The sequence below is a fragment of the Pygocentrus nattereri genome, chromosome 2, assembly GCF_015220715.1.
Source record: "Pygocentrus nattereri isolate fPygNat1 chromosome 2, fPygNat1.pri, whole genome shotgun sequence".
Classification (NCBI taxonomy): domain Eukaryota; kingdom Metazoa; phylum Chordata; class Actinopteri; order Characiformes; family Serrasalmidae; genus Pygocentrus; species Pygocentrus nattereri.
The window spans coordinates 34618139-34635796 of NC_051212.1; the positions used below are offsets into that span (position 1 = coordinate 34618139).

At 39.4% G+C, this 17658-nt stretch overlaps 1 protein-coding gene across 1 annotated transcript in view; it reads right to left on the minus strand.

Moving 5' to 3' along the window:
* Positions 1-1332: 1332 nt before the first annotated feature.
* The window catches only part of smchd1 (structural maintenance of chromosomes flexible hinge domain containing 1), a 57602-nt gene continuing 41276 nt past the window's right edge, over positions 1333-17658 (minus strand). The window contains exons 37-49 of the mRNA XM_017712407.2: positions 15737-15868; positions 14986-15141; positions 14683-14815; positions 14345-14464; positions 14172-14257; positions 13436-13558; positions 12286-12467; positions 8798-8907; positions 7518-7588; positions 5915-6089; positions 3234-3392; positions 2853-2966; positions 1333-1732 (exon numbers count right to left, since the gene is read on the minus strand). Coding sequence (XP_017567896.1) covers positions 1725-1732; positions 2853-2966; positions 3234-3392; positions 5915-6089; positions 7518-7588; positions 8798-8907; positions 12286-12467; positions 13436-13558; positions 14172-14257; positions 14345-14464; positions 14683-14815; positions 14986-15141; positions 15737-15868 — 1569 coding nt within the window. The 3' untranslated portion in view covers positions 1333-1724. The remainder of the gene's footprint in view (positions 1733-2852; positions 2967-3233; positions 3393-5914; positions 6090-7517; positions 7589-8797; positions 8908-12285; positions 12468-13435; positions 13559-14171; positions 14258-14344; positions 14465-14682; positions 14816-14985; positions 15142-15736; positions 15869-17658) is intronic.

Here is a 17658-nt window from a genome sequence, read left to right on the forward strand (position 1 = left end):
CTTTAAAAACGCCTCGTCTGAAAACAGCATGCAGATATTGGGAAACGCAGACACACAACGCCATTCTTTTCCAACTGATCCATACGAGCTTGCTTCTGTCGGCAGGAAAACGTTTAGCTCTTCATACGGGCACAAAAGCCTGAACTCGCAGAACGATGGGCTACCACAGATAATGTCCTGAGAAACTGTGAATGCGAAACTGAACTACTACACACACTCAAGACAAGAAGGCACCAAACGGTCACTGGGGTGGTACCCCAAGAGTACCTCTCAGTACCCTTAGTCAGGGAACAGAACTAAGTTGTACTGGCTCCACGCACCCCGTCTGTCTCCAGGCCTTTTATTTTATTGCTCTGTTGTCCTGTAACATTAGGTTGTGTAAAAAAATGTACAAATACGAACTTTTCACCTGGAAAAACAGTTAAGCTACACAATTGGACCTTAAAACTACTGCTGTACCTTTGAGGGCATATTTAAACTGTTTGCACCTTGAATGAAAAATGTACCTGCACAGTACCTTTATTTTTAACAGCGCAGGCTTTCATAGTTAAGGCAAAGTCATAAGAATTTAAGAACAGCAACATCTGACCTGCTAAGCCACAGCAAGGTTTAGTTAGTGAGATCTGGTTTTGCAGGTGAAGGAGAAACCGCTTTGTGAAACGCCCTAAACTTCACACTTCTTACGTAAATGCTTTGATCAAATAAAAAATTAATTTACAAATTCAGACATGCTTGGTGTTTGATTCTCAGCACTGGACCTACTTGTGTCAAGTATGAGGTGATTCAGGAGTGCAGTTTTCTTGGTGCAAATTCGTGGGGTATACACTGACAGGGCACCTCTAATGTTTCTGTCCATTTTATCAGCTCTACTTACTATACAAGTGCCCCTTCTATAATTACAGACTGTAGTCCATCTGTTTCTCTGTACACTGTTAGCTCCCTTTCACCCTGTTCAATGGTCAGGACCACCCACAAGACCACGACAGAGCAGGTATTATTTGCATGGTGGATCATTCTCAGGACTGCAGTGACACTGATGTGTTTAAAAACTCCAGCAGTAAATAATAATAAAAGCTCAGTTTTCCTGTGGGGGTCCTGACCATTTTGACTGGGGGTATTTAAAGCTTTGCATACAACTGTATGTGTACCTTTTTCACATTCATAACAACTCTTGGCACAGCACTTCAGTAACCATGATAGGTCCTTATCGTTGTTGTCGGAACAAAACCTTGTATCTCCATTTATGTTGATTTTCAGTTTTTGACATAATTTGAAAATGCATGTCGGTCTTTATATTGTGTAGCGTTGATGAAAACATACACAACACACAAAAACAGTTGAGTAGAATCTTATTCAATAGTGAAAAGAGACAGTGCTGTAAAGCAAAAACATGACTTTTTTCTTTTTTTTAAACACAAAACACCTTCTGGACATGGTCCATATCATTGAGCTGCCTCTTCTGCTCCACACAAACAGAAAATGTTTAACATCAGAGTCAGTAATAAAAAATGGCTTAGAAAAGCAGGAAATATTAAAATGCTAGAAATAAACCAGCTACAAAGTATTAAATAGAAAAAAAAGAAAAATTCTCACAGTCTTTGACAAAAAAGATAATTCCTTAACACAATCTCTTCTTCCAAAATTCTAGTGGGAGTTTTCTTTTGCAGCAGTTCAGTTAAATATTGTGTTGAGGTGTTTTTGCTGGGTGATCGGAGATGATCAGTTTAAGAGTCTGTTAAAAGAAAGCAAAGTGAAAATTGGTGACTGCAGAACTAAACAGAAGTTACTTAAACTAAAAAAAGTTACAGCAATTTATACATTTCACAAATCCCAACTGAAAGTACTTGATGGTCTAAAAAAATGAGAATCTGTAATGTATAGAGAAGTTACACAGTTTAGCATGAATGTATAGCAGCTATGTATGAATTCTAAACCTCACCACACTCTGGTTTAATAAAGACTAATGGGAAGTAGAGTCTTTTAACGGAGCTCATAAAACACAGGTTAGTATTTTGTTTCCCACAAGGGAAGGAATTTGCTGGAGGCTCTCACTACCTTCAGAAGTAGCTCTTGTTTTGCTCCTAACAGCAAAGTGCCCATGCCCAGAGTGACCTCTGTGCTCTCAAACCAATAAAAGCAATTATCTTTGAACTAGCATTATCAGCATTAAACTGACCTTGTTTAGTGCTGGATAAAAAAAAAAAGTTACTGTTCTAACGTAACACTGAATCCCAATGAGTTTTGCTGGTGCTGGTTTTTCTCTACTTCTTGCTCTTGTGGGTAAAAGCTGTGCCTGGAACAAGAGGATGCCGGCTTTCTGCTTTATATGGAAGGATGTTTCATTGTTGGTGAGGTTCATATTCTCTTAAGCCTGTCTTCTTGTTGATGTGCAGTTACACAGCGTTGCCATTTTTTCTCTGGTGGGCTGTGTAGCGTCTTCAGAGCTGATTAAGTGTAAACGACTAGGTCAGCATATGCAGCCTTTTTTGACCGACATTACTATACACATTCTGAGTAAATCAAATTTAAACGTCTTCTCAACTATGTGTAAGTGAATAAAAATGAGCCTGTTTGCCATCATAACATCTTCCAGGAAATAATGATCAGTTATCTGCTGTATTCTGGAGCAACTCACTGATGCACAAAAACAAAATGCCATAGAACTTGTGTGTTTTTGCTCAGAGCAAACAATCTTCTGTTTTATTTTGTTTCTGAGCCCTGGGATTCAGGGTGCTAGTCCTAATACTATATATATATATAAACAGGATGCAATGTGTATAATCTTTCCAAGGGCACTGCACAATGATAAAGCCAAATATTTATTTATGAACCAACAGAGGTAAGACTCATACCCATGAGTTTTCGAGTTTTACGCCGAATCCTTTTTGTAGGGGTGGAATCATCAGCCTCGTCTAGAAGGCTTCGTTTCATTGCTGAAATGGGTGAAGTGCGTACAGGGGTGCTGGCTGTAAATACAAACAAGCATACAGATGAGCATTCATGCACACACACCATATACTCATCTGAATGTCTTACTGCCCTGTATCAGCAGTAAAACAGAGCAGTAAAAGTTGTCCCCTCAGTGTTGTTTAAAACTTTTGTGTATGTAGAAATTACTCACACCTGCAAATAGGTTCTAAAGAACATATGGGCAGTACAGCACCATAGACCAACAATACACACACAGGGCCATCCCTCTCAAACATTCAAGTTAGCAAAACCCACTGACTCACCAAGCTGTTTCTCAATGTCTCTGAGCTCCTGCTCTTGTTCCTGAAGCTCCTTCTGTTTCTCTTTCATCTGAGGACTCTGCAGATACTGCATGTGTATCTCATAATCAGATTTGACCGCTGTTGCTTTCTCTATCGCAACGGAGTATTGCTGTATCAACTCTGCACACACACACACACACACACACAGACACACACACAGACACATGTTTGTTTAAATTAGTGGTGTCAGAGTTAACGCACTTATAATGTATTAACGTCACAAATGATTAACGCCACTCATTTATTTTTTTAACACTGGTAATGCATTTTCCTAGTTTGACCATTCAAATCGTCTGTAGTTCCAGCCTGAAATCCAGGTGCAATGTTACTTTGAATTCCCAAATCTAGGCCTCTCATTTAAAATACACATTTGAAATTGTTCTATTGATTGCCCTCTTGACAACTACTATCATTGGTGAATTTCTTTATCACTTAAGGGCGTCAAGTCTTACACTTTGTTAGTCTTACAATGCTAACAAGCATTTTCAAGGCTTGCTTTTAAAAAAAATTCTCACATAATTAGCATGACAACTCTATTAGGAACAAACAATTAACAGTGTTTCTCACTTGTGTAAATTATGCATTCAGGAAACACAGTTTAGAAAATTCTTGCATTCGGTTCTCAGTCTCAGCCTTCAGCAAAATTTGTTATTTCCAGAAGTAAAAATCTCATTCATAATCACAAAAAGGGAATTCGATTTTTACCCATAACATTTTAAATGCCCAGCTTAGACTTATAATCCATAAGTCAATCTGATCAATGTTGTTATAATAAATAAATAAATAAATAAACAAACAAATAAATAAAAATCACATTTTATTCCCTGTTCCTTGTAAAGAAATGCACTACCCAGAGTCATAAGGTGAATTCCACCAATTGGAGATGTCATTGTTTCCATGGAATGTAATATGTGGTTTGGTGTCAGTAAAGCATAAACTGGTCTTTGTTGGATGACTGCTAAGCAACACGCTTGTAAACAAGGTTTAAAAAAAAAAACAAACAAAAAAAAAACACAAACAAAGAAACCACAAAATCAAAAACACATTAAATGGTGTATGTACATGATACAGGGTGTCCCAAAAAAATTTATGTTTCGTAGTAATAACAAACTAATAACAGCAAATTCTCCCTCAAATCATCTCCAATTTTAACAAAATGTGTAAAAACTAACCAAGTTTAATTTTTAATGTTTTGTTTTCAGGTCAAATAATGCCACTCCCGAGAAATGAAAAGGCATTCTGTATGTTAGAATATGCTTGAACACAGTCAAACAGGAGTGTGCAGTGTGCATTTTCGAGAAAATTCAATACAAATGGACCAACTGGAAAGCAGATTTGGACATGGCACAAACACAGCATGTTTGGCAGGTGCTGGACTACTGACCTGACGAGTGTTGGTTCTCAAGCGGTGAGCATATTGAACATTTGTGAAACTTTATGAAATCGGTTATAAAATCTACATCTCTCTTAATTTCTTGTTCGAATTTTGATAAATGAATATTGTATTGTTCAACATGAAGGCTATTTAATTTTGTTTGCCTAGGACATGTAGTTACTCAGATATTCACATCTCAAATGATGTCAATTTTTTGGGACACCCTGCATAAACAATAATCAAACACCACAAATACATATTAAAAAGTTCCCTAAAATGGTACAAAAGGTACAAGCATACAATCAAAATGTTTTGCTCTGAATTAATTATTATAAGGTCATAATTTACCTTGCAGCTGCTTGTTTCAGTTGGCTGCTAAACACCCTTTATATAAGGATTTTCCTAAATGTCTATGGAGAAAATTAATGTGATTTTAACTGTAACAAGAGCTGCTGAAAAAATAGGCAGTCACTGTTCAGTTTTATTTGCAAATGCTTGCATACACTATTACAAAACTGTTACACTTGGACAACAATCAAAGCACCAAAAAATTGTAATGGCTGAAGAAATAAATGGCTGATTCAATGCATATGCCAATAAGCAAATCACAACTAATTCCCATCTCAGCTGTTGTCCTACTTGCCCATCTACAAAGAGTCACTTCTGGAGTTGTTTTGCTGGATCCAGCACTGTGTATAAGCAACGGAGGACATTAGCACATTGCACATTAGGTAGACTAAGCATGTACCTGATTTTCTTTGTTGAACTATGTATAGTACTTGATCTTTTTGTTTCTATCACTTTATATGCTCTGGTAAAGATTTCTGTTTTCACATAAGAGATATAAGAGTGAGGTGAATAAAATCAGAGGAGTTGAAACGTGCAGCCACTTTTGCATGCTCTAGACATTACTGATGAAAACTGGAAGGTGCGTTCTTCCTGTTGGACCAAAGGAACAAAATGTGTTTTTTGCTAATTTTAGAAAGGTGGCAACACCTTCCTAAATTTCTGTCTGTTGAACAAAGTATTGGCAGGCCAAGGTCTGGTAACAAAACCAGAGTGAGTAGTTAAGAACGAGCGAGAGAGCGAGAGAGCGAGCGAGCGAGCGAGCGAGAGAGAGAGAGAGAGAGAGAGAGAGAGAGAGAGAGAGAGAGAGAGAGAGAGAGAGAGAGAGAGAGAGAGAGAGAGAGAGAGAGAGAGAGAGAGAGAGAGAGAGAGAGAGAGAGAGAGAGAGAGAGAGAAGGCAAATTTATGTAGTCTGAGTTACCTATCTGCTTGCATATGGCATGATATTCTTTAGGCAGTGGTGCTCCAAACACCTGTCCTCTCAGCTTCTCTATTGGAGGAGCTTTATTTTGCAGACCTCCAAACTTTCCATTACTTCGAATACGCTCACCCTGTCGTGTCAGCAGGGTGGGACACTGTACCTTGCACTGGACCACCTGTCAATCACACACACACACACACACACACACACACACACACACACACACACACACACACACACACACACACACACACACACAGTGATAGTTATTCATTAACTGGCTATTTTTCAAATTATTACCTGTAATCTTTTTTTAAACTAATCATATTCATATGCATGTTGTTGATTCTGAATGTAGCATATCTGCTTGTATTACTAGCATGAACAACTGGCACACTTTTGATTTTAGGACTGCAAATTTTATACTGTGCCTGCATGTGCAACTTCATCACAAATGCATCTTAAACAGATTTAGTACAGGGATCACTGAAATGTCTGCCTCTTCCACGATATGTTGTGTTTTCAAATGTATTGCCCAACATTACCTTAGCTTTCAAGTGTGAATGTGGGAGAACATTCTAAAACAGTATGACTGGGGTAAAAGAGAGAACATTCTAGATGTGTTAATGGCAAAGGCTGGGAGAACATGTTTGAACAATATGACTAAGGGACATGGGGAGAACACTGTAAAGAAGTGTAAATGTGGGACACGGGAAGAACATTTTTGCTGTTGAGAATCTTAAGGCAGTTAACGATTGCTGGTGGCACACAACCATCAACTGAATACGCATCACTGACGAAAAAGGACGATGCTCTGTACTTTCAATTTTTTGTTGTAAAAAAAAAAAAAAAAAAAAGCAAAAAATGAAATAAATAAAAAATATGGCAACAATACAATGAGACCTTTGGCAAACAGTTGGTTTATTACACAGCCAATGCTGTTCGCAAAACAGAAAAAAACTGAGCTCTTGATGGAAAGTTCTGCAGTATGCTACTAATGCCACTGGTGATGGCAGAATTGTCTGTTGCTGCTCCATTGAAACAACACATCCGTTTTGTCATCATCCATCAACTGTTATAACGTAAATGTAGAATTTTAATGAGATTAAGTTAGTATCACAGACCAAATTAAGACCAAATGTTTTTGGACTTTTTCTGCTTTGTCTTTGGCATGACATGAGTCTAGATACTTTTATAGTGCTGTCACATATACCACACAAATCATTCAGAAACTTCAGCATGGTTTGCATTAATTTGCCCATGTTTTGAGCAAAAGAATAGTTGGATTTGATTAACTAATCACATTTGTTGGGCTTTCCTCTTGTTTTTGGGTGGTCAAGACAGTCATTAGTGTCAACATTTGGCCTATAATAATACCAATGGAGCAAAAGAGGTGTTCATGTGGTTATAGTAATAATTTAATATCACATTAATACCCTTGCCGAAAAGAACAAAACAAGTGCACCTTCATACTTCAACAAGTGCATACTTCAGCGCTCACTTTCTCTCTCACACTCACACACACACACACACACACACACACACACACACACACACACACACACACACACACACACACACACACACACACACCCCTACTTACCCCCCTACGGTAATGGTTAGCGGAGTCCAAATCATCCACCAATATGGTGTCTCCAACAAGACTGGAAAAGACTGGTGAAACAAACACACATACATGATTACTACAATTATGCACACACAAACATACACACAGCTGCCCTCAATTTTTTTGGAATGGCCAGTAATCCCTGATGTCAGAATTTGGAGGCTGAGAAACATTTGTAATGATCCCCATGCACACGCTTCACACACAGGTTTGTTTTTATACAATGTCAGAATGAGGAGACCACATATACCTCCATTTAATAGGACTTTCTGAACCTAACCTAAACCTCAGTAACCAAAAGAAATATTTTTGTCCTGAAAAATATGAAACAGCTAGATTTTGCAAAAAAGGACCACTATATTGGTAGTAAAATTGTACAGTAGCCCTTACTTTCTCTGTTTTTCCTACAGAACTAGGACATAGGATAGGACATTTTCCTACACTAGGACTAGGACAGAAAAGTATAAAAACAAACATGTACACACACACACACACACACACACACACACACACACACACACCCCTGGTTCTCCAAGATATGTATTACCTCACTGTGATACTGCCTATTTATTCCTTCTGACAGAAAGAGTAAAAAAACAGAATTGTAGTGAAAAGAGGTAAAAGGCAGGAACTGAAAATGAACATTAAAAGGCAATCTGCTACATTAGCAAAAACAAAAATGGAAACCTTGTAAGTACTGAACATACAAGCATCTGGAACTACTGAAACATAACTCACAGAATGACTGGGGAAGGGAGAAAACACACACACACACACACACACACACACACACACACACACTGACAGACAAAGAGCACATTTCTGTACAATATCCAGACTCCAGAGGAATATACATGCACCATTTTGCAGATATAACTGTTTTCCTACACACTTCAACATACAAATACTGCAACTACAACAGTAAATAACCTCCCCCACTCACCCTCCCCCATTATGGACTAGTCTGCTGGGGGCACCATCTGGAAACACTCTGAGAGGAACAGGGGAGCTGAACACTCACACCGCAACAAAAAAAAGAGATACTAGACAACAGAAACAGCCCCTGCTATACAACCAAACCAAAGAGAGTGGAACACTAGAGCACTCTAACACACTCAAATTTACCCCCACCCTAAGTACCTCAAACAGTGCCAGAAACAGTGACTCAGCTCTCACTTCAATCTGTCTATCATAAAGGACTATGAAGAGGCTGAGAATGACTGAGTCTGCTGTGTGTGTGTCCTCTGAGAACTTACCCATGTTGCAGCTTTCTGCATGCTCGGGAAAAATTAGTAGATCTCTCACAAACACAGGGTTTCCTAAGGGACGGAACAAACTTCCACCATTTCTGATGTGAGGCAGTGGCCTAAAGTAACACATAAGCAAATTTCTTATAAGACAAATACATTTAAATACAGAGTGTACATACACTATATTGCCAAAAGCATTCGCTTGTCTGTCTTCATACGCATATGAACTTGAGTGACATCCCATTCTTAATCCATAGGGTTTAATATGATTTCTGCCCAACCTTTGAAGCTATAACAGCTTCATCTCTTCTGGCAAGACTTTCCACAAGCTTTAAGAGTGTGTTTATGGGAATTTTTGACCATTCTTTCAGAAGCGCATTTGTGAGGTCAGACACTGATGTTGGACGAGAAGGTCTGGCTTGCAGTCTCTGCTCTAATTCATCCAAAAGGTGTTTGTGGAGAACGGGGCGTGGCCGAGCGTTGAATGCGGGATGGAAAAGGCGGTCTGGCTGAACCAGCAGGCCACGTAGCTGATGATGCTCACCTGTGCCTAGTTTCTGCCAGCCTACTTATAATCATCTCTTCCTTCAGTAGGGGGCAGAGCCCAGAGAGAGAAGGAGACCCAGGCAAGGCGCGAGAGCGAGCCAAGCCAAGCCGTACTGTAACCAACTGAAAAGTCCCAGCGAGTCGGGCCTTGATTTTGCAGGCTGAAAAGCCGACTATTTTTGTTTGTGAATAAAAGACCGCTCTCCGCCTTCACCCCTGCTCCCGGAGTCTTTCCTCTCCCCTGTTCAGAACCGTTACAGTGCTCTATCGGGTTGAGGTCAGGACTCTGTGAAGGCCAGTCAAGTCCTTCCACACCAAACTCGCTCATCCATGTCTTTATAGACGTTGCTTTGTGCACTGGTGTGCAGTCGTGTTGGAACAGGAAGGGGTCGTCCCCAAACTGTTCCCACAAAGTTGGAAGCACAAAATTTTCCAAAATCTCTTGGTCTGCTGAAGCATTAAGAGTTCCTTCCACTGGAACCAAGGGGCCAAGCCCACCTCCTGAAGAACGAGCCCACCTCCTGAAGAACAACCCCACACCATAATCCCCCCTCCACCAAATATTATACTTGGCACAATGCAGTCAGACAACTACCGCTCTCCTAGCAGCCGCCAAACCCAGAGTCATCCATCGGATTGCCAGATGGAGAAGCGTGATTTGTCATTTTGGGAACACGTCTCCACTGCTCTATAGTCCAGTGGCGGTGCTTTACACCACTGCATTAGACGCTTTGCATTGCACTTGGTAATGTAATGCTTGGATGCAGCTGCTCGGCCTTGAAAACTCATTTCATGAAGCTCTCTATGCTGTTCTTGAGCTAATCTGAAGGCCACATGAAGTTTGGAGGTCTGTAGGTGACACTGCAATAAGTTGGCGACCTCTGCGCACTTTGCACTTCAGCCTCCGCTGACCCCGTGCTGTCATTTTATGTGGTCTGCCAGTTTGTGGCCGAGTTGCTGTCGTTCCCAATCGCTTCCACTTTGTTATAATACCACTGACAGTTGACTGTGGAATATTTATTAGCGAGGAAATTTTACGACTGGACTTGTTGCACACAAGGCATCCTATCATGGTACCATGCTGGAATTCACTGGGCTCCTGAGAACGACCCATTCTTTCACAAATGTTTGTAGAAGCAGTCTGCATGCCTCGGTGCTTGGTTTTATACACCTGTCACCAAGGACGTGATGGGAATATCTGAATTCAATGATTTGGATGGGTGACTGAATACTTTTGGAAATATAGTGAACGTGCATACACATTTTATATACAACCCCATTTCCAAAAAAGGTGGGACACTGTACAAAATGTTAATAAAAACAAATTGCAATAATGTGCAAATCATTTAAACACAGTACAAAGGCAACACATCAAATGTTGAAATTGAGAAATTGTACAACATGTTCCAAAAAAGTTGTGACGGGGCAACAAAAGGCTGGTAATGTTGTATAATGCTAAAAAAGCACCTGGTGGTTGACTGGCAACAGGTCAGTAACATGATTGGGTGTAAAAGCATCTCAGAGAGGTGGAGTCTTTCAGAAGTAAAGATGGGGAGGGGTGCATCACTCTGTGAAAGACTGGACCGTCAAATAGTGCAACAATTCAAGAAGAACATTTCTCAACATAAATAGCAAATAATTTTTGCTTTTCATCCTCTATGGTACACAACATCATTAAAAGACTCAGAGAATCTGGAGAAATCTCTGTATGTAATGGACAAAGCTTAAAACCAGTATTTGCTGGCCGTGATCTTCGGGTCCTCAGGCAGCATTGCATTAAAAACAGACAAGATTCTGTAGAGAAAATCACTGTATGGGCTCAGAAACACTTCTGTAAACCACTGTCTGTGAAAACAGTTCACAAACACAAGTTAAAACTCTAAAACGCAAAGAAGAAACCATATATAAATAGGATCCAAAAATGCTGCCACCTTCGCTGGGCCTGGGCTCATTTAAAATGGACTGAGGGGAGGTAGAAAAGTGTCCTGTGGTCCACGAATCAACATTTGAACTTCTTTTTGGAATTCATGGACACTGTGTCCTCCAGGCTAAAGACCACTCATCTTGTTATCAGTGCACAGTTCTAAAGCCAGTATTCATGATGGTTTAGGGGGGGCATACGTGGACATGGCATGTTTGACGTACACATCTGTGAAGGCTCCATTAATGCCGAACTATATATATATATATATATATATATATATATATATATAAAATGTTTTGGCAACATATGCTGCCATCCAGATGACGTCTTTTTCAGGGAATGCCTTTATTACTTCAGCAAGACGATGTCAAACTGCATTCTGCATGTATTACAGCAGCACTGTTCTGTATTAAAAGAGTCTGGGTCCTAAACTGACCTGCCTGCAGTCCAGACCTGTCACCGCTGAAAACATATGTTGCATTATGAAATGAACACTATGATAAATGAGCCCCTGAACTGAGCAGCTGAAATCAAACAAGAACAGAAAACATTTCACTTTCAGAGCTACAGCAGCATCTCCTCAGTTCCCACTTACAGAGTGTTGTTAAAAGAAGAGGTGATGAAACACAGTAGTAAACCTGTCCCCGTCCCAACTTTTTTGTTGTTGGCATCAAATTCAAAATGGGCAAATATTTTTCAAAAAACAATAAGATTTCTCAGTTTCAACATTTGATATGTTGTCTTTTTAGTATTTTCCTTTAAAAATTTAATGAACATGATTTGCACATCATTGCATCCTACTTTTATTTACATTCTCCACAGCGTCCCAACTTTTTTGGAAATGGGGTTGTATCCCAAGGGGGGAGATTATCTGAAGCAAGCGTACGATAGTAGTTCCTTTCATACAATGTACAAATACTGTTTGTTTCAAGCGTTTTTTTTTCTAACCAATAAAACTAACAGATACATATCACTTTCTCAGGTGGTTTTGTACAGCTGTGTATTTAACATTTAAGTATATTACTTGTTATTTGGTCTCCAGAAAACCGTCTCTAGGGGCATGACTTGTTGTCGTCCTTGTGTGTCATCATAAATTTTCTTTGCTGCAGCTGTTGTTGCAGTAACCACACAGTCCATGTCACCTAGAAGATGCCAGGAGATGACCTTTGCAGCATCATCGTCCTCCACCTGTGCCAAGTGTGCTATCTGTACACAGAAAAAAGTTCAAATGAATAAACCACATGATAAAGAACACAGATTTAACTCTCTTTTGATTATTTTAATACAACTCCCTGTACTATCTGAAAGACATCTGTGAAGAGTATAAAACAAACCGCACCTTAATTCAGTCTGCATGATGTATTATTATTCTGTTACATTTACTTCTCTTTGAAGAAATGGAGAAGGTGGGGTAAGGGTGTGGCTTTTGTGTTCAACCTTTTAAGCTGGTTTACTTTGAAAGCCAGATACTGTCACTAAATCATGAGCATGAATTAGTGAGTATGTTTGCCCCATTAAAATATTGCTCATTTCCGCTAGCCGATTATGTTAGCATCAAGGTGGTGGTGAATGTTCAAAATTTAGAGACATAACAGACATTTGAAGCCCATAACATATACGCTCTTTACTTTTGATGATACAGTTTTGATGTTGATATCTTTAATAAAGCTTTGAACTTAAAGCCTGTCGCTGTCTATTACTGGAGGTTTTTAACTCAGCCATATGCCCAACTTATTCTAGTGAGGACAGATCTTGGTCCAATTTGCCCACAGTGGGCCTGTTATTGTCAACATTAAGTCTAATCTGCTGAATCAGTCACTAAAACATTACTACTGACAGACAACATCAACATCTGCTCTGTTGATCCGAGATGTCTGTGCTTCTGAAACAGCATAGGCAATGATGAAAGTATGAAAGCTGGCTGAGTGGGCACAGTTATTTAAGTGGGGTGGGACATTTGCCTAATATGATGCAGAATTGAACAACAAATTCTACAGGCTGTTAGGTTGCTGTCAGCTGAAGAAAAATTCACCAAAACTGCAGAGATTTCACATTTCACATGTAAAATGGAAAAGAAAATGCAGAGTTTAGTGTGACTCCTCAAATGGAGGAGATTTGTAATTTCTCTTTCATTTTCTTCCCCTCGGCACACACACACTCTTTTACACACCCACCTTTCCAAGTACATCTGGGCTGCCTTTAAACGGATCAGGCATGGTACATTTTCGACGAGGTTCATTCTTTATCCTCTCTAAATCTGCTTCCATCTTAGAAATCAAATCTTCAATCACAGATACCTAAACACAAACACATATAAAGGCAACATACTAAGGGACTAGCATGTGTTTAATATTTTTATTTATAGCTGTGAATGAAGGTCTCTTTGAAATGAAGTCTCTGATTTCTTTGGGATTATCAAATTTTTGCATTTTGAAGTCATAATAATAAAGACAATCATATTTAGCACTTTTACATGGCACGTCCTAAATGAGTAAATACTTTAACCAATCAAGGTGAATGCTGGAAAAATATGTGAACCTTTACAACAATGACCTCTTCAAAATATTTCTTAGTCAATCCCAGCCAGCAAGGGAAGCGGTGAACTATGAAGTTACATCCTACAAAATTACATGCGAACCCTGCATGATTTTAATATGCTTTGACATATGCACGGTGTGTACCGTTCCTATATATGCACTCTGTGGGGATGGACATTTGCCCTCCCAATTAAAATGAAAAATATCTTCCTTCTGTGCTTTGTACACACCCAACAGGAAACTATTTGAAGTAGTGCTCAATTTACCAGGTGCTGGATAGACTGTATCGTTTCTTGAACGTATCTCCTTCAAATACCTCCCCAGCGCAAAACACTTTCTTTCACATTCTCAATTAAAGCTCATGTATACTCACATTAGTTAATTTTGAAATGTCTATGCCATTTTTGATGAGCTCTGATTTGAGCTGAGTCTCTTTGCTTGCTGCATCATGTACTTGACCTAAAAACAAGTACAAATATATTAAGCAATACACCACACCAACAGAGGCAGAGTGAAAACAGACATAGTGTTAAATATAGTGCATACTCTTAAGTTCGGTAGTGAGTTGTTTGTTGGTCTCTAAAATGCCTCTGTAGATCTCAATGGTCTGAGAGAGCTGGTCTTTCTTCTTACTCATCGTAGCCATAATCTTCCGGTTCTCTGCATCTAAAATACAGGAAAACATCACAAAATTCATGCCACCACTTTCATCATATGTTAAATTTCATTATAAACACTGTATTGACACATTCATACACATTTGTAACTGTTGTATGTTCCATAAAAAATTTTACTATCATAAAGAAAATGATAAAAACTATGGCCTGTACAGAATATTAAATTAAACTCAGTTTAATGACACTATTCAGACTCCACAGACTGACCATTGTAGAATCTGAAAGGCAAATTATAAGGAGCAATGGTGGGACTGGGTCCAAGTCCTTTAATCACTGGACGGAACTGCAGCATGTATTCGGCTCCATCAAAACCTGGACTGTTCTCCATCAGTACCAAGTCCTAGACACATACAGACAAAATCAACATTGCCCCTTACAAAGCCAAGATAAATATCCAGATAAAACAATGAATGGGCTTATGTTGAATTTATCTAAGTAATTAATCTAATCTAATTAAGGCAATTACTAACAAAAGTAACATTTTCAAAACACATACGCAAACATACTCACAGTGATTGTAGCCTCTCCATCTGTGAGACTGTATGGTAAACTCCTGGTTTTGTTCTCAAACATAGGAAGGTCTTTTGCCTTGTCTCCTACAACACTAATCACAGTCGCTATCACCTGTCCATTTATTCCCATACCAGCTGGGTTACTGTACTTATCCTGTGGAGTAAAATGAGCAGAAACACACAACTGTATGCACAAGTTTGAACATTCCAGTCAAATTATGTGTTTTCTTGATCTAAGTGAAAATAAGTTAACACATCCTCTACATGGAACAAACAAAAATAAAATGAAATGGAAGCAGACAAACTTCTCATTTTGAACTTTTATATTATTTTAGCACACATCACTACCAATAAAATGGGATTATGGCAAATTATTAGGCAAGTAAGGGAAATAACGTGAAAAGTACCATAGCTGTTTGAGAATGCATTCTTCTTTTGCAATAAATGAATGAATAAATGCAATGCAATTATATCTGTACAAAGTGGTATTCGTCGTGCAATTTGGAGATTTTGCTTTGCTTAAAAAAAAACAGCATAATGAAATAATCAAATTGAAATAAATTAATAAAAAATTAAAAATAAAAAAATAAAATTGAATATGAATTCAAGAACTCAAACTCAATTTTAGATAGCCTACACTATCAGGCCTTAACAAGCCTGTTATGGATACTAATTGCTGGCTTTAATAGAGCTGTAGTGGTTGTTATATCTATATGCACAAAAAACAAAACAAAAAAACAACAACTCACCACAATCTTCAGGCATAACTTGTCAAGAAGGATGCGACTGGCTAGAGAACCACTATTAGAGACCACAGGGGTTGAAGGAGGAGACTCTGGAACAAGTTTCACTGGCTTATTGGGAACAACATTCAGTGCAATCTGACATGAGGGGGAAAGACACTTATCAGAAACTCATAGCTCACAGTAGATTTAATTCATGTCAATGTGAAGGCTTTTTCTAAAATTCAAGGTCACTGTTAAATCGAAATCCTCGTAGTTCAATCTGTCTTACCCTGTTTGATAATCCAAAAAGTACAAATGATACAAAACAAAAAGAAAATCTTTAGTATAATTGGGAACATTAGGGAAAAATTTAAGAAAACATGAAACTTATGCAAAAGCTGTACTGCATCTTATATTTTTTTTAGTTTTTCTTCCCAATATGTTAAAATCAGCAAAAAACAGACAAATGCTGTGCAAACAAAAGTTTCCAGAAAATGCCTTATTTAAATTTCTTCTCTGTAGAAGATGTGCTATCTTTTTTCAAAAAGAAAATCAATCAATAGTCCATCGTTTGATGGTGGGTATTAACTTTGCATACAACTGTATGTGTAACGTAGCAATAGATAAAGCTAAAAAGTTTAGAACAGGAAAAACAATGTAACAGATCCAGTACCCCATTAAGATGATGCAGGTGAGGTTCAGTGTAAAGTAAGACCAAGTGACAATTTTCACAGTGACAAACATCCAGTGTCTACTTTAATGTGATTCTGAAATCTCAGGACCTCAAATATCTAACCATCTTGCACAATCCACATCATCTGGAAGCATTTCAAACTGTGAGTGGTCTGATTGTGTATTTATTATATCTAAATAATTCTTAATTTGTTAATTAAATTAATCATGTTATTTAATTAATTAATGTTACCTATGTACATAACAAGTACAACTGGATGTCAGATAAACAAACGGCTGCGACCCGTTGTCGCTAAGGTCGATCACTATAAACACAAAGAGCTCATCATGAGCAAAGGAAGAGAATTCCGAGGCACAGACTTCAGAATCTATGACCAGTTTCCACTGGAAATACAGGATAGACAGAGAAATCTGTTTGTGATCAGAAAGCAATTCATAAAGGGAGGCAAAGGAGCTGTTATCTCTGTGGACAAACTATACGTCAACGGCCAACTGCACCGCGATAAAACTAAAAATCCATGGCTATATTAGCCACTTTATAGCAGTAAAATGCCTTCTCTCTCTTTCTGTCCCTCTCTCTCTCTCTCTCTTTCTGTCCCTGTCCCACTCTCTGTCCCTCTCTCTCTCTCCCGCTCTCTCTCTTTCTGTCCCTCTCTCTGTGTCCCCCTCCCTCTCTGTCCCTCTCTCTCTCTGTCCCTGTCCCCCTCTCTCTCTCTGTGTCCCCCTCCCTCTCTGTCCCTCTCTCTCTCTGTCCCTGTCCCCCTCTCTGTCCCTCTCTCTCTCTTTGTCCCGCTCTCTCTCTTTCTGTCCCTCTCTTTCTGTGTCCCCCTCCCTCTCTCTTTCGGTCCCGCTCTCTCTTTCTGTCCCCCTCTCTCTCTCTCTGTGTCCCCCTCCCTCTCTCTTTCTGTCCCCCTCTCTGTCCCTCTCTCTCTTTCTGTCCCCCCCTCCCTCTCTGTGTCCCCTCCCTCTCTGTCCCTCTCTCTCTGTCCCCCTCTCACTCTCTGTGTCCCCCTCCCTCTCCCTCTGTCCCCCTCCCCCTCTCTCCCCCTCTCCCTGTCCCCCTCTCACTCTGTGTCCCCCTCCCTCTCTCTGTCCCCCTCTCCCTCTCTGTGTCCCCCTCCCCCTCTCTCTGTCCCCTCTCCTTCTCTGGGTCCCCCTCCCTCTCTGTGTCCCCCTCCCTCTGTCCCCCCTCTCTACCCCACCTCTCTACACCCCCTCTCTACCCCACCTCTCTACCCCACCTCTCTACCCCA